This window comes from Sus scrofa, chromosome 1 (genome assembly GCF_000003025.6).
Source record: "Sus scrofa isolate TJ Tabasco breed Duroc chromosome 1, Sscrofa11.1, whole genome shotgun sequence".
Classification (NCBI taxonomy): Eukaryota; Metazoa; Chordata; class Mammalia; order Artiodactyla; family Suidae; genus Sus; species Sus scrofa.
The window spans coordinates 168,367,043-168,391,139 of record NC_010443.5 but is presented as its reverse complement, the minus strand read 5'-3'; the positions used below and the strand labels follow the sequence as shown (position 1 = coordinate 168,391,139).

At 35.1% G+C, this 24,097-nt stretch overlaps 1 protein-coding gene across 8 annotated transcripts in view; it reads left to right on the top strand.

Annotated features, from left to right (window-relative positions):
* Positions 1-24,097, top strand: part of UACA (uveal autoantigen with coiled-coil domains and ankyrin repeats) — a 99,521-nt gene that overhangs the window by 62,036 nt on the left and 13,388 nt on the right. For 6 of the 8 annotated variants that reach the window (XM_003353467.4, XM_005659879.3, XM_021100807.1 and 3 more), the window contains 12 exons: positions 664-728; positions 1,518-1,575; positions 7,057-7,127; positions 7,231-7,337; positions 9,512-9,693; positions 10,794-10,831; positions 14,001-14,069; positions 15,390-15,497; positions 16,030-16,062; positions 16,751-16,849; positions 21,750-21,786; positions 22,962-23,014. In XM_003353467.4, the coding sequence (XP_003353515.2) occupies positions 664-728; positions 1,518-1,575; positions 7,057-7,127; positions 7,231-7,337; positions 9,512-9,693; positions 10,794-10,831; positions 14,001-14,069; positions 15,390-15,497; positions 16,030-16,062; positions 16,751-16,849; positions 21,750-21,786; positions 22,962-23,014 (920 nt within the window). The remainder of the gene's footprint in view (positions 1-663; positions 729-1,517; positions 1,576-7,056; positions 7,128-7,230; positions 7,338-9,511; positions 9,694-10,793; positions 10,832-14,000; positions 14,070-15,389; positions 15,498-16,029; positions 16,063-16,750; positions 16,850-21,749; positions 21,787-22,961; positions 23,015-24,097) is intronic. The other 2 variants (XM_021100801.1, XM_021100804.1) reach the window with 1 other exon arrangement.

Sequence of the window (24,097 nt, the reverse complement as noted above, 5' to 3'; positions counted from 1 at the left end):
TCAGAGTTAGCCTTCCTGATTATCTGATAAAGCTTGTCCCTCCCCCCCTTGTTTTTTCCTTTATATTTACATATTTTAATCATGTATATGAATAAGTTGTCTGATTTTCAGAAACAGAATCTCATTGTAAACTTTGAATTTTAATTGAAAACTAAAAAATTCAATTTTAAAATTTCAATTTTAGTTGAAAATTAACATAAAAATTAGTTAGATGTTACCCTTTCTCTTTCCTTTCTCCATGTTAGTATCCATACTGCCTATTTGGAAATGTTATATGAAATCTAGCTATCTTTCTTTCCATCCTATCCCCATTTCTTCTTTTCCACTCTTCCTCATTCTCTCCCTTCCCTCTTATGGCAGTGTTTAATTACTTATTCTGTCTCAGGCACTATTCCAAGTATTGAAGACAACAGTAGTGAATAAGACAAAATTCTTGCTCTTCAATGAGCTTTTATGTTTAATTTTTCTTTCCACCTTTGCTGTGTTAGTATGTGCATTATCTCTAATTAAAATATGAAACTGAAACATCTTAGAAACTTAAAGCATGTCTGCAAATGAAGTAGTCTTTCAACTGATTTTGGAAACATTAGTCATATTTCTGTGGAAAATTCACATATGAAGAAGGTAACCCTTGTCATGTATTTAAAATTATTTCTTTTCCAGGGAGGAATGCTCTTCATCTGGCTGCAAAGTATGGACATGCATTGTGTCTACAAAAACTTCTACAGGTAGTAAAATTGGTTAATACTTTGACTTTTTTACTTTGACTGCAAATAAATATGTTTTTCAGTGTGGTTTTGGAGTTTGAGATCAAAGAAAATAGGCTAGCTTTGACTATCAGCTTGCATAATATTTTTTTCATCGTCTGTGAAAGAATGTGAACAATAAAGAGCACAAACTCTGAGGGAAGTGAATTGCATAACTTAGTGTATTAAAAATAAACAACAAAGACTTGACCTTCCTGTTGACATTAGCTGGAGATCGGAATTTTCTGTTGTCTGGGATATGACTTGAGATAAAGTGATACAGCATAGGATCTATATATTTCTTTATAAACATCAATAACTTGGACTACAAAATAATGTCATTAGTTAAGCTGGTAATCAGGCAAACATAAAAGTCTATGAATAATGGGCTAAATTAGGTTTTCAGTTAAAGGGTCTAGGCACACATTTCCTTAAACATGTTTGCCGCTAAGTTTCACAGCAGAACTCATTGGTTTTTTCTGATTCAATTGTTCAGGTTTTAACTCTTGCTGAAAAAACCCCAAACAATAAGTTTCTATGGCCCATGGCATTGTAATGTACCATGTGTTTTCCTGTTTGGTGGGATACTGTTAAATTTACAGTATAATATTATTATATTTGTTGCATGTCAAAATATTTATGGCTTGTCTAGTATTCTTTAGAGTTTTTGATAAGTGGAATATTTTAAGATTAAATAACAGCTGTTTGAGTCTCAATATTTAATTTGAAAATAAAACTTTCATAGATTACTAAATTTCTATGTTTCAACAGTACAATTGTCCCACTGAACATGTAGACCTGCAGGGAAGAACTGCACTTCATGATGCAGGTAAGCAAAAGTTTCACTTGGATTTACACAAATGTTTGTTAAATTGGCTAGGCGTTTAAATTAATTTCAAAATTTATCATGCATATATTTGTATAATTCATGAGGAGGCAGAATGTTTGAATTTTTTATTTATTCAAACTTGAAACTTATTAGATTGTGTAGTTTAAAAAGATTCATTCAGCTAATATTTACAGGCCAGTTTGCTGGATACTAAAAGCCCAAAGATGAATAAACCATAATCCTATTCTCACAGAGCTGTAAGTACCATGTGTATGTTTGGAAATGGTAGGATAAATGGGAAGGGGGAAGAGTTTTCTTTTAAAAACTGTATTTACTTCATTAACATGTTTGAACCTCATTTTCCTCATCTACAAAATGAAGTTAATAATACAACTGCAGTAGTGGTTATAACTGAATCATGAATAGTGCCTGGCATGTAGTCATTTCTTAATTAATGGTGGTGGTGCTTCTTTTGATTTAGAAGTGTCAGTGCTGAATTTCATATCACTATGATGTGCTCTGTTTTAAAAGAGATTTATGCTAGTAATTTCATAGATTTTATTAACCATGTGGTATATCAAAATTTATACACATTATTCTTTAGGTATCTTAAAGAAAATGCTTAGAAAAAAGTTAGATATTTAAAGATTTTTGGAATGTAAGGATAGTCTGACCCCTGATGAGATTCCTCTAAGGCTGAAATTCCTAGTTAACTAGAAGTTCAAAGGATTAAAAAAAAAATTAATCAAAAAAACCCTACTCTTTCATGTATATAGAATATCTGTGGTAGATTAGAGTGGTCTCTGTTAAAAATATATTAGACTTTAAATTTCCTTCAAACATTGGTACCTTGATTTGCTTTCTTTTTTTTTTTTTTTTACATTTTATGTACTTTTATGATAATCTCTCACACAGTGTGTTTTTTTCTTTTATTTTGGTATAGAGTAGCATTATTTGGAAAGCATTTTTACATACATTATCATTTGAGCCTCACAGTGACTCTTGTGAGTTCCTATAGTTTTATTTGTTATTTTATATTTTATGATAATTTGCATTGCTATTTAATTAAAAAATAAAAACATTAACCTAGATTTATAAAAAATAAAAATACAAACCAAGAATTCATTACCAAGATTGTATAGTCATCGAATTATCAGAACAAATTTACAAATTAAATTTAAAATCATAAAAAAATACAATTTATTTTTGTAGTGCTAATTTTTTGTGCTTGATGGAAATTTTAAAATGATCTTTCTGCTTAATGAAGTACGAATGAATGTCATGTGATATATCTATTCTACCACCTTTCCAGTTGTTTTTTAAATCCATCAACCCTATTAATAATTATGTTTTAAAATTATTACAATATTTTTGTTACAAACATGTAAAACATAAAGTTAGAATATTGTGTTAAAACACATAATACCCTTCATCTAGCGGTTGTCATTATATGGCCAATCTTGATTCATCTATACCACCACCCATTATTCTACTGGCATATTTTAAATCAAATCTGAGACATCCTATGATTTTATCCATAAACAACTCAGTTTTTATCTCTGAAAGATAATGATTCTATTTTGTAACCTAAGTGTAATACCATTATCACATCTAATGCATTTGAAAATGTTTTCAATGTCATGTAGTCAATTTTCAACTTTCTCCAGTTGTTTTTACTTTTTTAAATGTTTTATTTAGGTATAATTATTATATAAAATTGTATGTAATTATCACATAATGTAATATAACAATGTATTTCACATAATTAACAATATGATCTTACATACTTTAAAATATATTAAGAAGATAGAATACTTTGATAGGTATTCTCACCTAAAAACCAAAAATGAAACCCAAACAAAATACACACATATATAGACAAAAGGACATAAGGAAATTTGTGGAAGTGATGCATATGTTTAGTACCTTGACCGTGGTGATATTACAGTGTATGCATTTGTTGAAATGCATCAAAATATGTACATTAAATGTGTATGATTTTTTGTATATTATAGATTTTATTATCACTGTTTTTAAAACTGATACAAACTGAACCAATGTAGGTGAAGTTAGAATGAGCACTATGTTGATGTAATAAATGAACTCCAATATCAGCTCCTTATTAAAAAAATGTTGAGAGGAATTGGTTGGCAGGTGGCTCATTCATAAACTGAATTCTTTCCATCCTGTTGCTCCACTTTCCTCTGTTATCTTCCTCTCATCTGCTCATGGAGCTTCTACTCATCAAATTATAGTCACATCCGTGTTCCAGCTAGCAGGAAGAGGAAAGAGAATAGGAGAGCACATGGCCATAGTCTAAGGCCCAGATCTGGAAGTGGTAAATAGCCCTCAACTCGTAATCGATCTATGGGCACAAAGTCAGTTAGTGGTATTTATCTGCAAGGGAGGCCCAGAAATGTAATCTCTAGGTACTAGTCATGTCACAGCTGCTACACCGTAGATTAAGAGAAGAACTGGTGACAGATCGGTAACAATTGCCACAGTCCAGTCCTCTGGCCTTCCAAATATTCCTGCACCCTCTACTTCCCACATATAGAACTTTTATCCCCTCCCCAAGGGAGAAGATACATAACCAATCCAGTTACTAAAGCCTCCTCAAAGACTGGGATTTCTGTGTGATGTGCTCCTGTCTCTTTTTGGCTCTGAAATGGCTCTTCATGGTCAAAGAAGAGGGATCTGCTCCTCACAATGTATAGTGATAGAGCAAGATAAGTAAAATAAAGACTCGCTTTCAGTAAAAGGAGAACTGGGAAACACACAGCAGTTACTAGTCAGTGGCAGATATCAAATGCTGCTGAGCGAAACTGCAAAGGCTTTCGACTGAGGTCTTGGAGTAAATTTTTTGGTTAACTCCTCCAGGTGCCCCCTGGTTCTCTTTTCTGGAAGAAATCCCTTATCACTGTGGATTCTAGCTCTGACTTCTGAGAGCTTCTTACTTGTTCATTATCCTCTAGGATCACAGGTAGACTGGATGTTGGAAAGCCCTCTATCGAGTCAGCTTAAGGGCAGGAAGTTACTAGTCTTAATTGACTAGGCTTTTGGATTTGGGAATAGTATATTTCCTCAGAACCTTGGTAGGTTTCTGGCCTATTTGTTGCCAACACTTCCGTATGCCAGGAACCATTTCCAAAGTTGTTTTCTGGACATAAAGTTCTTAACCCTCTTTTATTTCTTGTCTTTATTACTATACTCATGATTTTCTACCTCGTTTTAGTACTGCCATCTCAAAGTCATCTGAAATAATAGTCTTGAATGGGAATATAGTATTCGCAATCTGATCTTTATTCTAGTACTGAATCTACTGAATCTTTTTTTTTTTTCCCCCTCATTTGTCTGTCTTTGAGAAAAGTTGTAACCAATGATAGTTTTATTTCTTGCTGGTCTAGAGAAACAATTGGCTTCTCCAACCTGTGAGGTCCCAAATATCTAGATACTCTCTATTCCCTTCCATCTGTGTTCATAACTAATTCTAATTTGACCTCATCTCCTTCTTATAATACCTTCCTTAAAGCAGTAAGCAGCTGTCAATATGCACTAAAATTTGGCTTTTCTATTGCCTCACCTAGAAAGGATCCATAGTCACATGATATACCTTGTAAATTAGCACAGATGATAGATCTATCAAATGTTTTGCCACAGCATGAGAAAAATCACAAGATTTGTAGACTAAAATATGTTTGCTGACCACCTAGTTTCCAACCACTAATCCAGTACCATATAATTTAAGTTTTTGTTACAGCAGCACTGTAACAATTTTTACTCCTGAATAACAATTTTTATCTTGGTTAGGGATAAGGCTACACTGCTGTGACAAAATAACATTGGCTTAAAAAAAAAAAAAAGGAGTTCCCGTCGTGGCGCAGTGATTAACGAATCTGACTAGGAACCATGAGGTTGCGGGTTCGGTCCCTGCCCTTGCTCAGTGGGTTAACGATCCGGCGTTGCCGTGAGCTGTGGTTTAGGTTGCAGACGCGGCTCGGATCCCGCGTTGCTGTGGCTCTGGCGTAGGCCAGAAGCTACAGCTCCAATTCGACCCCTAGCCCAGGAACCTCCATATGCCGCAGGAGCGGCCCAAAGAAATAGCAAAAAGACAAAAAAAAAAAAAAAAAAAAAAGCACAGAATTTCCTTCTTGCATGTCATAGCCTGGATGATCCACTTGGCTTGTGTCTCTGCTATATATGGTCATTCAGGGACCCAGATTTCTTCTATTTTGCAGTTCTACCATTGCCTGGGGTATTGTCCTCATCTTTAAGGCTGAAGCTAATATCAGGCACCTGTTTTCCTGCTAATAGGAAGAGGAAAGATTATGGAGGAATGTATAACTACTTTTTAAAGCTCTTCTCAGAAAGTAGCACGCATCCCTCCTGTCAGATTTCACTGGCATGATCTAACTCATGTGGTCATGCCTGTGTGCACAGGGGACTGGGAACTGTGGGCCAAGTGAGCCACCCTGTGCCCGGCACAGTTTTATTACCATGGAAGAAAGGGTGAATAGTTGGCACTCTCCATCATAGTACCTTTGGTATGGACTTTACATTCCAATGTAGTATAACTCTGGAATTTTTTATGCTTTACATTTTTTTCATTCTTATTTTTAATTGGGCCTGAATGATTGCAGTTTTACAATTAATGTATTGTTTCATTTATCTTTCTTTAAAGATAGATTATATATTTTATAGAAAAGACTTAAAGACAGCAGAAATGAAAACTTTACTTGATTTTTTTTTTAATGCATGTTTGGTTTTATTTTATTGAATTTCCCCAAAAAAGAAAGAAGAACACCGACCTAGTACTTTTTGTGCATATAACCTAGTATCAACTCATAAAACTTTTATGAAAACTCAGGGAGAGTGTAAACACGATCTTATGTCATGAATTTAACAATTTTTTCCTGATGCTAATATGAAATCTACTGTTGGTCAGAGAAAAAGCATCATGTGACTTTATAATAGTTTTTAGCAAAATGACCCTGCTTTTTGCAACATGAAGGGCAGATATTGCAGTCTCTGCTTTGAAAATGAAATATAAATTGTATGAGTCATACTTTTTTTCTATTTAAAAAAAAGTGTGATGCTTTAAAAAAAAACAACAACAAACAACTGAGCTGACACTTCAAGGATTCAGTCAGTTATAGCCATATTTTAAAATATACTATAAATAGAAAATTTGTTTGATTTTCATCATCAGTGTTTGTTTACCTTCACACAGAAGTATGTTCTTATCTTCTGCAGGGATGACAGTATTCCTTGGTCCTATTAAACTAAACTAAATTTACAAGACAATCTTGTTTAATCCATTTTCAGAGAGAAAATTGATGCTAATAATGCTAAACTGAGAGTGAAGGATGTGAAGCTTGGTACTTTAGGGACTGAAGAATTTAGGCCTTATATGAACCTGGCAAAACACCACGTGTTACCAACAGATGTTCACCATTTATCATTTTCCTTTGTTCCTCATAGCCATGGCAGACTGTCCTTCTAGCATACAGCTGCTTTGTGACCATGGGGCCTCAGTGAATGCCAAAGATGTAGTAAGTCAGCTTATGTTTATTCTCATTTCAACTCACGTATTCTAACCTCCGTGTTTCGGGAGATTTGTTGTCTTAATTCTGTCTTACTTTTCTTCTTGCTTAGGATGGGCGGACGCCACTTGTTCTGGCTACTCAGATGTGTAGGCCAACAATATGTCAACTGCTGATAGATAGAGGGGCAGACATTAATTCCAGAGACAAACAAAACAGGTAATTCTTTTATCACAGCTCCCCAGACACCAGCTGGATGCACAGTGATCCTGAAGCTCTGCTGCTGTGATTTGGCCTTTTCATCCCCTGTGGTTCCCCCTCCTGGGAATTAGCACCCACTTATTTTTCATCTGAGTCAGCTGAGGGAGAAAGAGAGAAATAGGGGATGATGACAAACTCAAAATACAGGCAGTGATTATTGGCCTGTGTTTGGGTCAAAGGACTGAAGAAAGAGGAACTATATCCTAGTTATTTTGAGCTTAAAAAAAACCCTTAATGAAATGGGCTTGAATAAAGAAGAAAAATTAAAAATTGCATTTATAGCCTACTTCTTCATTAGTGAATCTTTTGAGAGTAAAGTGGTTTCTGGGTGTCCTGAAGTTGATATGTTTCCGTGTAGATGGTCTCAAGATGTTTGCTTCCTCTCTGCCCAGCTCAAGGCCACTGCCTTTTCTGAAACTGAGTTCATTTCTGTACCCCAATACAGATTCCCTTAGTTTCTTTCTGCATCTGAATTTGGTGTTATTTTAGTTGGTATGCACTAGCAGTTTCTATCTGTAATTTTTTCCCCTGTCCTCTTTTCTGGGTCTGTGTATCATGCTGCTTGCTGTGTTATAATTCTGATGTGTATAGTCACAGAGTTTCTGACAACAAAGTATCTGAAATACATCCTTTTCACCAGTTGAAGCCTTATAATAATTTATGACAGGTTTCTGAAATTTTTTAGATAACTACTGCTAAAATTGTTGGTTTCATTTGACAGTTTTATTCTTCTAAACATGTATTCTATTGTTTGTAATTCACTGGAAGTAGAAAGTATGATAAAATAGTCTTTGGATGTCAGATTTTATAGCTCTGATTTTTTCTATTGTTCAGCCATCTCGAAGGAGGAAATTCTTAAGTAATTAAATCATTAATGTGATTTTTAAGAAAGTGGCTTTTTTATATTCCTTTGTTTTTGTGATACTATAATCTGGCTCCAAGCATGACTAAGAAAATTTGATTTAAAAATAAATTTTTTAGGATCAGAGAGGGTTGATCTGGTTGATCCACATATATAATGCCTTATTTTTTAAGTAGAGCTTACATTTTTCCAAGTACATTTGTTTCTGTTTTGCATTGGACCTTCACCAAAAAACTCAATGAGGTAGGGCAATGTGTATTATATTTAGACACATAGCACATGGTTTTAAAGATAAAATATCAGTTTTTGACACTCTTTGTTTCTTTTCTTCCTGTTTTTGTCTATAACATTTTTCCCTAATAAGAAAAACTTTGTTAATGCCTATTGTATATAAAATTGCATTCCAGCAACTACTGGGAAGTATAAAAGAGATACAGAGCGTAGAGTATAGAACAAATACAGAGTAAAGGCAAAAATCAGTTTCCTCATGAAATCTAGTATTCACAGTTGAAAACAGAGTTATATGTAGGATAAGTTGCTTCATTCCATTGAGTGTTTATTTCCTCAGCAGTAAAAATAGAGAATTTCTAGGACCTTCTAAATTTCCATAATAATTTAATTGTTACATTATTACAATTGGTCAACATACTATTAAATGTTTAATTGCTAATGATTCCATCGTGGCAGAAGAAGCCAATGATCCATGATAAAGGAGTTAATTGAGGAAGGTTTATTTGAGAAGGCAAATTTTAAAATTAAGTATGAAAATGTGAAGGAGATATATGGAGAAGAAAGGCTCTTCTAAATGGAGAACAGGAACAGGAATTTGATTCTGTTTTGGAGTAGAAGGGATTCATTGGGGAAGTTTGCATGGTGTGTTTCACTTCACAAAGTGATTTAAAAGTTTGGGTTTATTGTTGTAGGTTTTGCACAGATAGGCTGACAGTTATGGAAAATTATCATGGCACTTTACTTGTAGGTCATAGAAAGACTGGAATAAAGGAGGTTAATTTGGTAGTAAAAGTTACAAACTTATGTAAACTGATGTAAGATGTTATTAGTTCTGCAAACTGAGACACAAAGCAAATGTTTTTATAAATGCAATGAAGTTAAAATACAAAATGAAAATATGAAGTCAAATATGTGTCTGTAACAAATATGACTTTTTAAAGTAATATCTGTTCTTTAAGAAAGGGCCTCTGAAAGAGATTTCTGAAATATTTTCCTGGGTCCTTCTCAAGGTCTTTTGTTCTTCTATCTTCCCTTCTAGGACTGCTCTCATGCTAGGTTGCGAGTATGGCTGCAAAGACGCAGTAGAAGTCTTAATGAAAAATGGCGCTGATGTAACCTTGCTGGATGCCCTTGGTCATGATTGTTTTTACTATGCAAGAATTGGCGACAATCTGGATATTCTGACCTTACTGAAGACTGCATCAGAAAATACCAACAGAGGTATCAGCAGTTTCTGTCACTAGAAAATTTAGTCCAGGTTAATAAAGAGCTACTTGAAAGGATTTAGATGGTAGAACTACAGTTTGTAGGGGGCAAAACATTCCTATGATAAATACTATTGGTTCACCTCCCTCTTTGCCTCAGCTATGAAGACTGACATTGTATTCACTTGTTTTATGGTCCAGTTTTTCTAGTCAACCCTACTCTACTGTGGAGTAATTTAAAAACTGAAAAGAATGGGCCAAATCATATGTTTTACTAATATATATATTTTTTGATGGGGGGGTGGGGCTCTTAAGCTCTTTTATCTTACAAGGCTTTAAAGAAAGAATCATTGTTTAAACATGTATATAAAATATTCAGCCAAGATTTATTAAATACTACTTGTGCCAAATATTTTTCTATGCTTAAGAGAAATTGGAAAGTACAGAAAAGTATATTAGTAAAATTAGCCACTCATCCTACCACCAAGGCACCTCTATTAACATAGTCTTCCAGTCTTTTCTCCATGCATAAAATTGAGGTTACCTATTTGTGAGCTGTAGATTACTTTTTGTGTAATGCAGTTTGAAGGCTTTCCCCCATAAATAAATATTTCTTTCTACAGTATGATTGTTATTGATGCGTAAAATTCTATCTATTTAATTTAATTATCAATTTTCTGTAGTTGTTATTTAAATAATCATTTAGTGACTACTATCCTTATGCATAAATATTTTAGCATATCTTTACTGTACCCTTAGGATCACTTCCTAGAAATTGAATCAGGAGGTTTCAACTTATGTACATTTCATTAAGCTTTTGATAATATATATCAACAAGTTGCCTTCTAATTTAGGAGTGTTTTAAATTTTGCATTTTTTACTTGCCTCCCCTCTCTAGCATGAATATTATCTACTGAGAGGTCATAGAAAAAAAAACACTTTGCCAATCTGATAGGCAAAGGTGATATTTCAGTCTTTTAACTGTAAGTTAGTAAGCTTTAAAATAAACTTTAAATTTTATTTCTTTAATATTGACTCAATTATATAATTAGGGAATGCATGTCTACCCAGTTAACCTGTTGTCTCTCTCTCCTCTCTCTCTCTTTAAATCTTCAGGGAGAGAACTTTGGAAGAAAGGACCATCTTTACAACAGGTTAAAAAAATTATATGTATTGTACAAGTTAAGTGCTTAGTAAACCTGGTTAGTGGTTATATAGAACTATTTTGAGTTTTAAATGCGTGTTGTTCTCTCTCTTCAGTTAATCATGCCCATGTAGAACCTAGGTATTGAGATCCTGAGGCTTTAACCAGATCCTGGCACTCAGCTTGAGACAGAGGGTCTAATTACAATGAATGTATCCAATGGGAAATATCCTGATTGCTGGCCTTGAACATCCAGTTCTTTCAAGTATGAAATATTGCACCTTGTTGAGATCCTTAGATGATGAATTTCAGCCTGGCAGGCCATAGACAGTTTCTTTCTACTCTCCCATAGTAACAAAGCTGAATATCTTCTGTTGGAAAATTTTTCAATGCAGTAAGAAATGAAAAAACAGAATTCAAAACTAATTGTATGTGATCTCAATGTCACTGTTAACATTTTGATTTCTTTTCCTTTTTCTTCTTTTTACCTTCTCTGTGTATTTAGTTTAATGAGGATCGTACCTTAAAAAACACAGTGCATGTGTGTTTCATACCTTGCACTATTATAAATTTACTCTTTAACCCTGGTTTTGTATCTAACTCTCAGTAGATGTCTAACCATTTCCCATAATATCTTTGAGTTAAAGTGAGTGGATGTGCTTTAGTCACTCTCACCGTCTTGCCCCAAGCGAGTGTAGACAGCTCTCCTCTTCTACTGGCTCTTCCCTTCCAGGCTTTCAGCTTTTCTCTAGTGAGAGGGGCCTGAACACTTCCAAACCCTGAAGAGAAAGTAATCAGGTACCTTCTGAGTGATCCTGTCATCATTCTGCATCATTTCTCTAGCTCACACCTGAATCTGAAAGCTGTGTGAAAGCATGTCTCCTTTTCAGTCCATCAGAATTAAGTTATAAGTCCGTGCATGGGTCATGTCTGCTGTCACTCTTCTTTTCCACTGGAGTAGCTGTCTTAACCTTCTCTCCATTCCTCAGATACCTAAGTGGGAGTGGAGGGAAGTAAAATGTGCATTCTTACATCTATCCTAGCCATCTCACATAGAATCATAGAAAAATGATTTCTGAAATATACAGGTATTTAAAATAAAGAATTATTGAATATTAATATGGGAATGGTATCCTGCTTAGTGCTCTAGAAGTTATCATGGAGTTAATATTCTGCTAAGGACAGTAAAACTCATTTGTTTCTGCTGTTTATTAAATACATTAAAAATATCTGCTGTAAATAGGACTTATTTATGTATTAAGGTGCTTATAATCCTTTTTATCAATTAACCTATAGTATAGTTTAAAAAATAAGATGTATTCAGTTATTTACTATATGCTCATTACTAAGTACTGGGGATATCAGCATTCAAGGTCCCTGCCCTCATGGAGCTCCCAGCCTAGTGAGGGAGATGAACAATAAGCAAATGGGTATCTAATTTAATAGCAGATGCTTTGAAGATAAGTGGAACAGGATTAGGGCATGAAGAGAGAGAGGGCGGAGAGCTATTTTAGATTGTGTGGTCAGGAAGTGACATTCGAGCAGAGGTCTAAAGGAAATGAGAAGGGAGCCAGGGGCTCTCTGGGCAAAGCCCCAAGGGTACAGGGAAGGGCAAGTTCCAAGCCCCTGAGGAGGGAGCTTGTTTAACATGTCCATGGGGCAGTAGAGGGCCAGAGTGACAGGAACCAAGGGCCAGAAGGGAAGACAGGGCCTGAAAGTGGTATGATGAGGCAGGTCAGATTCCATGTGAAGGAAGTTGCTAGAAGGAATGAGGCTAGAAATGTAGTTTGGGCCGAATTAGAGATACAGAATATAGTCTTGATGGGAATTTGTCCAAGTCTGAGCTCATTAGAATATTAAGTACTTGGTTAAGCCAAACACAACAAATAATACAAAACATAAATTACCTTGGAGAATTAAAATATTTACTCTTTATTTTGTTTGTTTTTTAGTTCTTAAAAAGGAAGAAAGCAATAGCTTTCTAAATTATTGTGTAGATTTCAGGTCAATTGGGGCAAAAAAAAGTTTATTTGCTCTCTTGTTTAATGATTGTGTTGTGTTTTTATTAAAGCAAATCTCTAAACTGGAATAAAGTTTCAAAGCAGTAAGTGTACAAAAACAGATCATGTATCCAACCAGATTACTTAGAAATCTTTTATGTAGCTTTAGTCAGTGGATTGTCTGTTTCTTTCTTATCACACCCCTTATTTTATTTCATCAGTGCTTAAAGAAATAAATAATTTCCATATTTTCTTTCATCATTAATGTAACTCCCCCTCTTCCTTTTTTTTTTTTTTTTTGTCTTTTTTTTTGCTATTTCTTTGGGCCGCTCCCGAGGCATATGGAGGTTCCCAGGCCAGGGGTCTAATCGGAGCTGCAGCCACCGGCCTATGCCAGAGCCACAGCAACGCGGGATCCAAGCCACGTCTGCAACCTACACCACAGCTCACAGCAACGCCAGATCGTTAACCCACTGAGCAAGGCCAGGGACCGAACCTGCAACCTCATGGTTCCTAGTCGGATTCGTTAACCACTGCGCCACGATGGGAACTCCCCCTCTTCCTTTTTTTAAACACTGAATTCTTTTTTGGGGAAATGGTAGCTGATGATTTATAGTACAACTTGAGTTTTGCCTCTAGTTTAAATTCTCCTTTTTAAAATATGATGGCTTTGGTTAAAAAATACTTAAAAATAAGAATTTTAAATTTTGTTATTTTTTAGTATTTTAAAATAGGTTATATTTGGTTTATTTAAAATATATATCCTTAAAGATGCTTTCCATTTGGAGTTTTAAGTGGAAACACTGCCACCTTGTGTTTTGTACAGCAAAATTTAAACTTGAATAAGCTGAAAATCACTAATTGTGTGTATTGTGTATTGAAGAAAATGTACTTTTAAAAATTCTCATCCTTGGAATTCCTCTTGTGGCTCAGTAGGTTAAGAACCCGACTAGTATGCATGAGGATGCGGGTTTGATCCCTGGCCTTGCTCATTGGGTCAAGGATCTGGTGTTGCTGTGAGCTGTGGCATATGCTGGCAGCCTCAGCTCCTATTCGACCCTTAGCCTGGGAACTTCCTTGTGCCACAGGTGTGAACCCAAAAAGAAAAATAAATAAATAAAAAATAAAAATAAAAAATCTCATCCTTGCTAACTTATGTTTTCTTAATTTTTACCAAAGCGAAATTTGACACAGATGTTAGATGAAGTAAATATGAAGTCAAGTCAGAGGGAGCATCAGAACATTCAGGTATAAAGAAAAAAGCTGGTATCTTCCTTTGCAAAGAATTCCAGTGCTATTTGTGCTGGTGTTGGGGAAAAGAAAGGGAGCACAAAGGTGGGGGAAGTGAGTAGGGGAAGGAAGGGTGGCTTATGTTTTGTAATTCTATTTTCTTGTCCAATCTCTTCTAAAAGAATTAACTTTTAATATGAATGTGTCAGTATTATCTTACAGGAGGTATTGTTTTAATATACATTAGGAAGTAAATAATAACTTTTTACAGCTTTTTGTTCATTTAAATATATCTTTTTTGGCCCATAAACTATAAATTTGTATTCATTTTAGAAAATTATAATGATAAATTGATAGTTATCAGTGTAAATAAAACAAAATCTGAACTTTTTCTTTTCTGTTTTTTTTTTTTTTTTTTGTCTTTTTGTCTTTTTTAGTGCTGCACTCGCAGCAGATGGAGCTTCCCAGGCTAGGGGTTGAACAGGAGCTGTAGTCACCGGCCTATGCCAGAACCACAGCAATGCTAGATCCAAGACGTGTCTGTGACCTACACCACAGCTTATGGCAACGCCAGGTCCTTAACCCACTGAGTAAGGCTAGGGATCAAACCCACAACCACATGGTTCCTTGTAGGATTTGTTTCTGCTGCACCACTATGGGAACTCCTGAACTTTTTCTTAAAGTATTTCTTTTGATTAAGAAAAATGATTTTGTTAACCATACAGCACTTTTGACTTTTTAGGTTCAATCAAAGTGTTCAAAAAATAATTACTATTTGGATCATGTTGAAAGAAGAGCCGTAATTAAATGGTTTATTTTATGATTGAAATATCATTAAAATATAAATTGAATAGCTGTTTCCATATAGTAAAGCAAAAGCTTTTTATTTAGATTTTCATAGTTTTTACTATGTAGTGTTAAGAAAGTGAACTGTAGCCTAAAATTAGAGCCTATAATTAGAGCACTCAAGTGATGATTAGTTTAACAAAGCATAAGAATGGTCTCATAAACTTTAGAGGTGTTAAGCAAAAGTTAAAATGGCATATTCTCCTGCTATTTTCTATTTATAGATGCTGCTTTTGTTTCTTATTTTATTAGAATCATGGTGGTTTGCTGTCTTGTATAAAGTAGTAATTACTAGTTATCATAGGACAGTAATTTTCTGTATTCTCAGGTATAGATTTTAAATTATTTGAATGTCATTGAAATTATTATATTCTTATATTTAAAGCTATTTTATATGTATATCTGTTTATAAAAGTAAACTTTTAGAAATTTCTTCTGTAAGAATTTCTCTTTTAAAAATTGGTCTGACACCTGTTATCTTTATTATTTAAGGATCTAGAAATTGAAAATGAGGATCTGAAAGAGAGGTTGAGAAAAATTCAGCAAGAACAAAGAATATTATTGGATAAAGTCAATGGCTTACAACTACAGCTGAATGAGGTAAATAATCTGCAAAATACAAAAAAACCCCAAAGCTATTTTACTGTAAGCCATCATCATTGATAACAAATTGTTAATGACTGTCATATCAAGTCATGGTGTAAAAGAGGTAAAACAGGTCATTGCCCTTGAGAAAAGTTACATCTTACTAGGACTCTTGCCTGAAACTTTCAATGTCAAATCTAAGAACAGAGACCACTGCTGGTCTGTGTTGATAACAAAGGACTGACTATATATGGTTGGGGCTATGGGATTGGAGAGAAAGGAGTAGAAAAAAGAAGTGAGGGAGGAGAGCAAAGAAGAGTTGTAATGGATGGGTTCCCATAAGAGTCGAAAATGCTTCTGAATCTGGTTTTTTGAAGAATGAAGGACAATGCAGACCATAGAAATGGTAGAACATAGACATTTTCTTCTCACATCCTAACCCCCAATCTTAAAGATGTGCTAGTTTTTTAAAAAGATATTCACCAAGCTTGTGCTTTTTAAAATAAACTCTCAAGAGTGAAAATACCTTTTTTCTTTTTGAATTTAGGAGGTAATGGTTGCTGATGATCTGAAAAGTGAGGTAGGATGATAAATTTTACTTTAAATCTTTAAAATGTTATGTAAATTGAAGATGATACTGCAGTCCTGAGTTGAGGTTGAGACAGGATTCTATTTTTAGTTATTGCTCAAAGGAAAAACAAAAGCTACCTTAGATTGTAAAAGTATGTTTTGAGTATAGTGGCATGGGTTAGCATAGGCATTTTGTTGTTACTGCCTCTGCTCATTTTCTGTTAAGCTTTTCATGGCAAGATGTGAAATTCTGAATGTCTGAAAACTAATAAGATTTAAAACAAACAACAGGAATTTGAATTTCTCATAATGTTATTTGCATATATATTATTAGTGTATTTGTACAGATTTTGAATTCTACTAATAGTTAAAAATCTACCATTGGAGTTCCCATTATGGCTTAGTGTGTTAAGGATCTAACATTGCCACAAGCTGCAGCATAGGTCTCAGATGTAGCTCAGATCTAGTGTGACTGTAGCTGTGGCGTAGGCTGACAGTTACAGCTCCGATTCCACCCCTAGCCTGGTAACTTCCATATGCTGCAGGTGCAACCATAAAATGAAAAAAGAAAAAACAAATGAAATCCGCCATTAACTACATTCCTCAAAGTAATTCTAATTCACACTTTCTAATCACATTTTTAACCCAATTTCAAGCACAAGATGATTTTGCTCTGTATTTATTCCTTTCCATTTCAGAAAGAAAAGCTGAAGTCCCTTTTGGCAACTAAAGAAAAGCAACAAGAGGAAAGCCTAAGAACTATTGAAGCTCTGAAAAATAGATTCAAGTATTTTGAGGTATAGAAAGCTTAAATAAATTATTTAATAAATTATATAATGGGCAGTGGTAAAGGGCTTGAAGGCACACTTGAATTTGAATTATCACTCTTTTCTTTATAGTGTGACCTCGGGCAATTTATTTAAAGTCTCTGAGCTTGTGCTGCTTCTGCAAAATTGGGGTGATTGTCCCTTTCTCCACAGAATTGTTGTAAAAGTTAAATAAGTGACGTTGACTAAACTGACATTTAGTTAGTTCCAGTTTCTCTTCCCGAACCTTCCTCTTTGTCCATCTTTAACTTTCCAAAACATCATAGTCTTACCTGTAAAGTAACATCATAGTCTTACCTGTAAAGTAACATTGATTATAGTGGTGATAATGAAAAATATCACATAAAAGAATATAGGTATTTCCAGAATTATCTCAGAAAGGACCTTGTACACAAGATTTGTTGATGAGAGTGGTATGTTAATAAGGCTCAGGTCATATAATTATCTTTTGTTGGATCAATTAACTCTTAGTTTTTCCAGGGTCATGTTTTAAAAAAACTTTGTAAAACACCATATATTACTTATGTATGGAATCTAAAAAAAAAAATAAGATACAAATGAACTAATTTGCAGAACAGAAACAGACTCATAGGCTTTGAAAAACTTAAGGTAACCAAAGGGGACAGGGAGTGGGGTGGGAGGGACAGACTTGGGGTTTGGGGTTGGCATATGTGAACTGAGGTATATAGAATGATTGGCCAACAAAGATCTGCTGTGTAGCACATAAAACTCTACCAATATTCTGTAGTAATCTATGTGGGAAAAGAATCTGCAAGAGAATGGATATGTGTAAAAACCAAAACAGAGTATTTGAAGAATGAACAATCAGAAACTTTGAGTTATTTTAAGGCACAAATAATAAAATGTTTAGTTTTTTTTAAATAAAAACTTTTTATTAAAATACAGTATGCATTAAAAAGTACACGTGCTGGGAGTTCCTCGGTGGCTCAGTGGGTTAAGGCTCTGGTGTTGTCACTGCTGTGGCTCCAGTTGCTGCTGTGGCTCCAGTTGCTGCTATGGCGCAAATTCAGACTCTGGCCCAGGAACTCCCACATGCCATGGGCTTGGTCAAAGGAAAAAAGTACACGTTAGATTACATAGGTTCAGAGTTCCCACTGTGGCTCAGTGGCTAACAAACCCGACTAGTATCCATGAGGACACGGGTTCGATCTCTGGCCTTGCTCAGTGGGTTAAGGATCCGACATTGCCGTGAGCTGTGGTGTAGGTTGCAGATGCAGCTTGGATCCCACATTGCTGTGATTGTGGTGTAGGCCGGCAGCTGCAGATCCAATTCCATTCCTAGCCTGGGAACCTCCATGTGCCGAGGGTACGGCCCTATTAAGACAATAAGTAAGTAAGTAAGTAAATAAATAAATTATATAAGTTGAAGAATTTTCACAAATCAAACACCTCTGGATCAGGAAACAACATATCACAAGTACCCAGAGCCTCCTCGTACTTGCTCACCAAGGGTGACCACTCTTCTGGCTTTTACCTGCATAGATTTGTTCTGCAAGGCCATAATACATATTTTATAAATGTTGTTCATCACTGGGCTTCATTGAAGAGAGTGGCTGATTGAATGTGAGTATTTTATTGTTACTGGGGAATATAACTGCAAAATGCATAACAAAAGTAAATATTTGCTTTGTAAATAAAAAATATGGGTGCAGCTGTGAAAAAGGCTGTTAAGATATGAATGCACATCATAGTCATAATGTTGCATGAAAGAAACCAGACACAAATAGTGTATGCTTCATGATTCCTTTTATGAAGTGCAGAACCAGACAAAACTAATATGTGCCGGTAAGAGGTGAGAATAGAGGCCATCCTTTGCAGAGTGGTTACTGACCAGGATGGGACATGAAGAAGCTTCTGGAGGTGCTGGACATGTTCTGTATTTTGATCTGAGTTGTGTTTACACAAAGTATGCATATACAAAAATTGATTGCACTGTAGTTTATGGCAGGTGAGTTATGCCTTGATAAAAAAGCCAAAAAAGTGTGCTTATATGATTGAATTCTGAGATTATTTAGAAACATAGTTTTATATAAGCTAAAGAATGATGTTGTATAGGGACTTTTATCTTTTTTCACACTCGAAGACTTTTTATTTTAAGGCTCATAGTGAAACTAGTAACAGCTAACGCATAAATGGACCCAACCATGTGCCAGGTATTGCTGTGTGCATTTTACATGTGTTTAATAACATCAGCTTGACATTGTAGATTTTCTTATTATCTCTCCACTTTATAAATGAGGAGACTAAGGCACAGAGCAGTTTACCCATGAGGGGTTTTATAAATAATAGCGTCAGAGCCAGAACTTGAACTCTGGCAGTTCCTGCTTTTAACTATAATACTAGTTTTACACTCAGAATACCTTGAGAAAATACAGAAGTGTAGGTGGGCCTTTGAAGTTTTATCAAAGTTTGACACCTACAATTGGGTATTATTATTATTATTATTTGTCTTTTTGCCATTTCTTGGACCACTCCCTCGGCATATGGAGGTTCCCAGGCTAGGGGTCTAATCGGAGCTGTAGCTGCCGGCCTACACCAGAGCCACAGCAATGTCAGATCCGAGCCGAGTCTGCAACCTATACCACAGCTCACGGCAATGCCGGATCCTTAACCCACTGAGCAAGGCCAGGGATCGAACCTGCAACCTTATGGTTCCTAGTCAGATTCGTTAACCACTGAGCCACAATGGGAACTCCTGGGTATTATTTTTGTATTATTTTTCTCCTAAGAGTAGTCTCTCTTATAATAATAATTTTTTTTTTCTTTTTTAGGGCTGCACCTTTGGCACATGCAAGTTCCCAGGCTAGGGGTTGAATTGGAGTTGCAGCTGCTGGCCTATGCCACAGCCACAGGAATGCCAGATCCGAGCCGCGCCTGCGACCTACACCACAGCTCATGGCCATGCCGGATCCTTAACCCACTGATGAAAGCCAGGGATCGAACCTGCATCCTCATGGATACTAGTTGGGTTCATAACCCACTGAGCCACAATGGGAACTCCTGAGACAAGTCTATAACTTTTAATGAGGTTATTATAAACTATGGAAAATTACTTATTTTTTCTTATAAAACAATACATACCTATTTTAGAAAAATTTTTAAATACAGTCGAAAGTAGAAAATAAACATACCTATAAGCCCAGCACTCTTAACACCTGACATCTTTTCAGACCTTTCTTTGTACAAAACTTGTGTTACATGCATGAATTCAACAGGTGAAATCTTATTTTACATCCTGTTTTGTAACTTTTTGCACTCAGGGTTATTTCCCCCAGTCAGATGAATTTTTATGCTAGAAATGACTTTTAACCTTCAAAAGGAAAATTACAAGGTCCACTCTATATATGACCCAGTATTTATGAAGGCAGTCATTAAAAACTAAGAAATCATAATTTATAAATATGGAATAGTCACTACTTTATAATCTCACATACCTAAAAGTCTTTATAAGCTGCCCACAGAATTGCTATGTTAATACTTTGCTATGTAATACTAAATTTGTAGGCATTTTCCTTATTTTTGTAGAACAAGTTTGGGAAAATATGGATATTTTAGAATGAGTCTAATTTTCCAACTCATGCATTTGTTTTCATTTGAGTAATCAAGGCATGGTAATAAACCCAGACTAAGTGTTTTGAACTCCTGTGCCATGGCCTCCCCTTACTGATTTACCCATTTACTACCTACTGTAGACTCTACTAGATATTGCATGGGACAAAGAACTTACCTAAGTTTACAGATATTTTTCTAAACCCTTGGGACAGTAAGTATTAGTGGGACTTTAATTTAGTTATGGAACAGTGGGCCATTTTTATTATGGTTACCTATCAGAGTTTGCTAACGGCTTGTTAGTAGTAACATATACAAATACACAAACATGAAGTACATCTGTATATCTTTACTCTTGAAGGTGTAGTATTTTAATTTATGTTAGGTTCTTTGTATCTGGCTTACCTGGGATAAGGAAAAATCCAAAAATATTTTAACTCTGGGGTTCCTGTCGTGGCTCAGTGGTTAACGAATCCGACTAGGAACCATGAGGTTGCGGGTTCAATCCCTGTCCTTGCTCAGTGGGTTAAGGATCCCGCATTGCTGTGAGCTGTGGTGTAGGTCGCAGACGCAGCTTGGATCCCACGTTACTGTGGTTCTGTTTTAGGCCAGCGGCTACAGCTCCAATTCGACCCCTAGCCTGGGAACCTCCATATGCCACAGGAGCGGCCCAAGAAATGGCAAAAAGACAAAAAAAAAAAAAAAAAAAAAAAGTTTAGCTCCGAGTATCCAAAGTTTCTCTATTATTCTCCTTTTCCTAAATGATGCATTGATGGATTTTTTTATGAACTATATGTAGCTATTTGCCTCATTCATTTCCTGTTCTCTGTCTCTTTTTACCTTTACCAAGGTAATTGGTGTTTATAAATTCTAAAAGAGGAGGTTAGGCTAATGTTTCAAAAATGGTTCCTCTCCCCAGTGGTGGTAAAGTAAATTGATTATTTGATGCCAGTGTGGCATTTCCTGCCTTTGGAGGTAAAGAAGCAGCGAAGAGTATGTGTTCAAAGTTGTTTCATTTCACTTGGAGCTCAGTTATTTTTTCTTTTGAGCAGTCAAGTTTTTCCTTGAAATTCTTTTCTGCATTTATTAAAATGTTTAATGAGGTAATTTCTTCCCAACTGAACTCTTCCTGTTGCTAGTGCTCTGCCTTTTTGTGAGTTTGAGTAGAATAAAACTCAGGAGAAGCAAGGAATGTCAAAAATGTGGTTTTAATGACTGGATGATTTAGAGTTAAAATAGAGAGTTTAACAAAAGGAAGCACATTTCACCTAAAATGTTTAATATATTCTTCTGATTTCAGAGTGATCATTTAGGATCAGGAGGTCATTTTAGTAACCGTAAGTATAAACATATAGATGATCCTTACAGTTCACCCAGTTCAAACAAAGAAGAATGTTTATGTTTCTTTCATTTGTCTAATGTATATGATACTCCTGCTGCAAACTTCATCCAACTGCTTGAGTGTTATACCTTAACGTGGAACTCAGAAGACATTAAAATGACTCTGGTAGCCTCTGACATAAAATCTGGTCATCACTGAGGCTCTGATTTTCCTTAGGTCCTAGATTTTTAAATTGTATGTTGTATGAATTGCCAAACTTGCTTTGTTAATTGGTAGGTGTCTATCTTGTGATATTTGGGGCTTGCTTTTTATGAAAGAGACGTAAACATAGTTTTCTGATTTGGAAAAATTTTGGGATGTAGTCTCAATGTAGTTAAGCATTTTAAAATTAGAAGTTCCATAAACAATTACTTATATATCACTTATTTTTAAACTATACATAATCTTCACTTTTGTTTATTACACTTGATTTTAGCCAGAAGGCCAAGAAGTGATTATTCTCCAATTTTAAACCGTTTCCCTAGGAAATCTAATTTTTTGCTTCCCATTGAATATTAAATTATCCACTAGCTAAGTACAATCATAATATTAATCTTATAAGTTGCAAAGAATACCACTTTTATTTTGACTATAATATATATTTCATAGTAATCATTTAGCTTATTTAGTCTAACAACTTTACATAATTCTAAAAGTCAACTTAGCTATTCAAAAGAATATAGAGGAGTTCTCACTGTGGCTCAGTGGGTTGAGAACTTGACACAATGTCCCTGAGGATGCAAGTTCAATCTCCGGCCTTGTTCAGTGGGTTAAGGATCTGGTGTTGCTGTAAGCTGCGTCTTAGGTAGCAGATGCAACTCGGATCTGGTGTTGCTGTGCCTGTGGCATAGGCAGGCAGATGCTGCTCTGATTCGACCCCTAGCCTAGGAACTTTCATATGATAGATGTGGCCCTAAAAATAAAAATAATAAAAAAAAAAGAATGTAGATAATTTCCTTATGTATATAAAAATAATAAGGAAAAATGTGTATATTTTAGAACAAGGATAATTTTGTGTTGTAGCTCATGCTTCTTTTTTATTTGAATAATAAAGGAGATAATAACACCAAATTAATACTTGGCTGCCTTTGGTATGGATATTTAAGATATCATTTATTTGTGTTTATTTAGGAAAAGAAGATATGCTTCTTACACAAGGTCAGATGTACATGACAGACTCACAGGTAATATTTTATTAATTTAAAAAATATTTAAGCCTCTTTTTTTTTTTAATTTTTAAAAATTTTTCAGTCTTTTTAGGGCCACACCTGCCGCATATGGAAGTTGCCAGGCTATGGATTGAATCGGGAGCTGCAGCTGCCAGCCTACACCATAGCCACAGCAACACGAAATCCAAGCCGCACTGTGACCCACATCACAGCTCACGGCAATGCTGGATCCTTAAACCACTGAGCAAGGCCAGGGATCGAACCTATGTCCTCATAGACGCTAGTCAGTTTTGTTTCTGCTGAGCCAGGACGGGAATTCCCTGTGCCTCTTTAAAAAGAGGAAAATGGTATTGTATATTTATCATTGTATATTTATACATTGAGTAATGTTTTATTATCAAAGAAATGTTAGTCTCATGGTCTTGAATTTATTTAATAAAAGCAGATGTTGCTGTGTATAGTGCCCTCTAGAGTATTTTTCGTGACGGTGACTTTAAAAAGAGATTTAAATTACAATTTTTTTGCCTTTGATAGCAGACCTCTATTCTTTAACAGCAATTGGTCAGCTCAGTGTTTGCCCACTTAAAGGGGAAGACAGGTATGAATAAATCAAAAGGCGTTTGTTTTGACTTTGAAATATATTATTCTTTACATTCACATATGTATTATATATTTTGGAAATTCACCTCAAAAAATAAAGAAAGCTTCCAATAGGGAGTGTTGGCTGATTTTCTTACTTGTTTAATGCCCCTCACTTTTTTTTCCAATAGATATAAGGTTTGCATTTCTAGTACCTTCTGTGAACTGTAGAACTTTTAAATATTTGGGCTAAAGGCTTTTTTACACACCTTCATCTGCAGGCAGGGTGAATTAGTCTACATTATGTCTAAGATTATTCTAAGCTGGAAACTTCTAAGATTTTAAGTTGAGGGAAACAACTGAATAATATTTAAGAAGATTAGATAAATATTCGACTGTAATAAAACATGTATGGAAATTGTGAAGCTGTGTAAGTAACTTGCTGGCAAATTATAGTAGTCTTAGTCTAAAGATAATTGGTAAGTTGAAAGATAATTAGAAGCAGATTGAGGCTGAGAA